Genomic DNA, 2,313 nt, shown 5'->3' with positions numbered 1-2,313 from the left:
ACTCATGTTGTTTTGTGAAATTTTTTATGCTTGGGGTATTGACTTCATGGGTCCCTTTCCAAACTCGAATGATTTCTTATATATTCTGTTAGCTGTTGATTATGTTTCTAAGTGAGTGGAAGCAATTCCTACCTATACTGATGATGCTAATGTGGTTGTCTCTTTTGTTTGAAATAACCTTATTTACCACTTTGGATCACCACGAGCAATCGTGAGTGATCAAGGCTCTCATTTTGTAACAAAAGAATGACAGATTTGATGAAGAAACATGGCATTATTCACAAGGTGGCTACGGCTTATCACCCCCAAACAAATGGCCAGGCCAAAGTGTCTAATAGAGAGATCAAGTGCATACTCGAAAAGATAGTTAAACCTCATAGGAGGAATTGAAGCTCTAGACTTGGAGATGCGTTATGGGCTTATCGGATGGCTTACAAGACACCGATTGGCATGAATCCGTTCCGACTAGTCTATGAAAAGGCTTGTCACCTTTCGATAGAGGTGGAACACAAGGATTATTGGGCTGTAAAGGAATGCAACTCAGATTGGGAGGAGCTAGCATTGAAAGGAAATTGCAACTGGAAGAATTGGAGTGCATCCGGTTAGAAGCTTATGAAAACTCAAGGCTCTACAAAGAAAAGGTGAAAGCGGAACATGATCGGAACATCAAGAGAAGAGAGTTTAGAGCTGGAGATCAAGTCCTCCTCTATAACTCAAAGTTGAGGTTAATGTCGGGCAAACTGAGATCATGGTGGGATGGACCATATGTGGTGGAAAGGGTTGAACCGTATGGAGTTGTCCACTTGAGTCACCCATCAAGCCCTACATTCTTCAAAGTCAATTGCCACCGTTTGAAATTCTATCATGGTGTGAAGATGAAGAACAATAAAGAGATGGAGATCTTTCTCTTGAGAGACCCAGCCGTGGAAGAGGATTGAGCTCATAGACCGTCCAACTTAAGGACGTTAAAGAAAAGTGCTAGGTGGGAGACAACCTACCATGGTATGATCTTCCTTTTCTATAGTTTTTTTTTTTTACTTATTAGCTTATCTTTGATTCATTAGATGTGTGTGGTTTTTTTTCAATTATGCATATTTGCCTTTATTCTGAAAAAAAAAGAAGCGTCTCACGCGTGCGCATGTCCGACGCACATGCGTCATCTTTAATGTTGCACCGCTGCTGGTACAAAATCCAGAGAGTTGTGCTGGAATCATGCGGGTGGGGTGCTAGGCGCACAACCTAACCCACGCGTGCGCCTCGCTGACGCGTATGCGTCATTTGCATTTTTTGCCAGCCACGCATGAGCGTGACCGACGCGCACGCGTCGCATTTCAATGTTGCCATGCCCCATACAAAAAACAGAGAGTTGGGCTGAAACTGTGCCGGTTTTGTGCGTGGAGCACATTTCATCACCACGCGTATGCATACTCGACGTGTACGTGTCATATTACCTTTTCTGCATTCCACGCGTCACCTTTTGATGCTGCAATGCCTGGTCCAAAAACCAGAGACTTGTGATGGAACCGTGCAAATTTCGTGCGTCTAGCATGAAAACTCATCACGCATACGAGTAACCGACGCTCGCGCATCACGTTCACTTTCAGGCCTTCCACGCGTACGCATGGATGACTCGCACACGTCATAGCGAAGATTCAATTAAATCGGCGTGCTGCCTTGCTTCCCGTCACTCTCCCTCTTTTCTAATCCTTTTCTTTTCTTTCTCCTTTCTTCTTTCTTCTTACTTCTTTCTTCTTCCCTCCCCTTTTCCACCACCACCGGCGGTGCACCACCGGCGACGACCACCTCCGACAGTCCAACCCCTCTCCTCTTTCTTCTTCTTTTTCTCTTCTCACCCCTCTTCTCTTGCTCTTACTTGCACTTACACTTCTCTCTTTCCCCTTTTATTCAAGGTTTCTTTTCTTACTCTCTTTTACTCTTCAATCCTTCTTTTCTTTATTGCATTCAATTATTCTAATTGTCCTTACATGAATTTTAATTTTGTTCTTTGTAGTTTCCTATTAGTTCTTTCTCTTCTTGCTTTTTTCTATTGGTGTTGGAGTTTCTAGTTGAACTTTTTGTGAATTGGTGGATTATTTTGATATCACTTGACTTGTTTATATCATGTGATTTTGCTATAGTAGCTGCTATTTTATTTTGGTGCATGTTCCACACTTGCACTTATCAACTTGCTTGTTATTTTTGACATGCACCCCAAGTGTTTATGAAAAAGATTCAATGACACTTTAGTTCATCTTTGGCCTTATTCTTTCAACCTATTGCTTCTTTTTCACAACACTTACACTCCATGTGCAT

The 2,313-nt window shown here is 42.3% G+C and overlaps 1 protein-coding gene across 1 annotated transcript; it reads left to right on the top strand.

Moving 5' to 3' along the window:
* Window positions 534-938, top strand: LOC107627448. Its single transcript, XM_016330281.1, has one exon. The coding sequence runs from the start codon at window positions 534-536 to the stop codon at window positions 936-938; it is 405 nt and encodes a 134-aa protein (XP_016185767.1).

The sequence above is a fragment of the Arachis ipaensis genome, chromosome B02 (assembly GCF_000816755.2).
Source record: "Arachis ipaensis cultivar K30076 chromosome B02, Araip1.1, whole genome shotgun sequence".
Classification (NCBI taxonomy): domain Eukaryota; kingdom Viridiplantae; phylum Streptophyta; class Magnoliopsida; order Fabales; family Fabaceae; genus Arachis; species Arachis ipaensis.
This window is presented reverse-complemented; position numbering and strand designations above follow the sequence as displayed.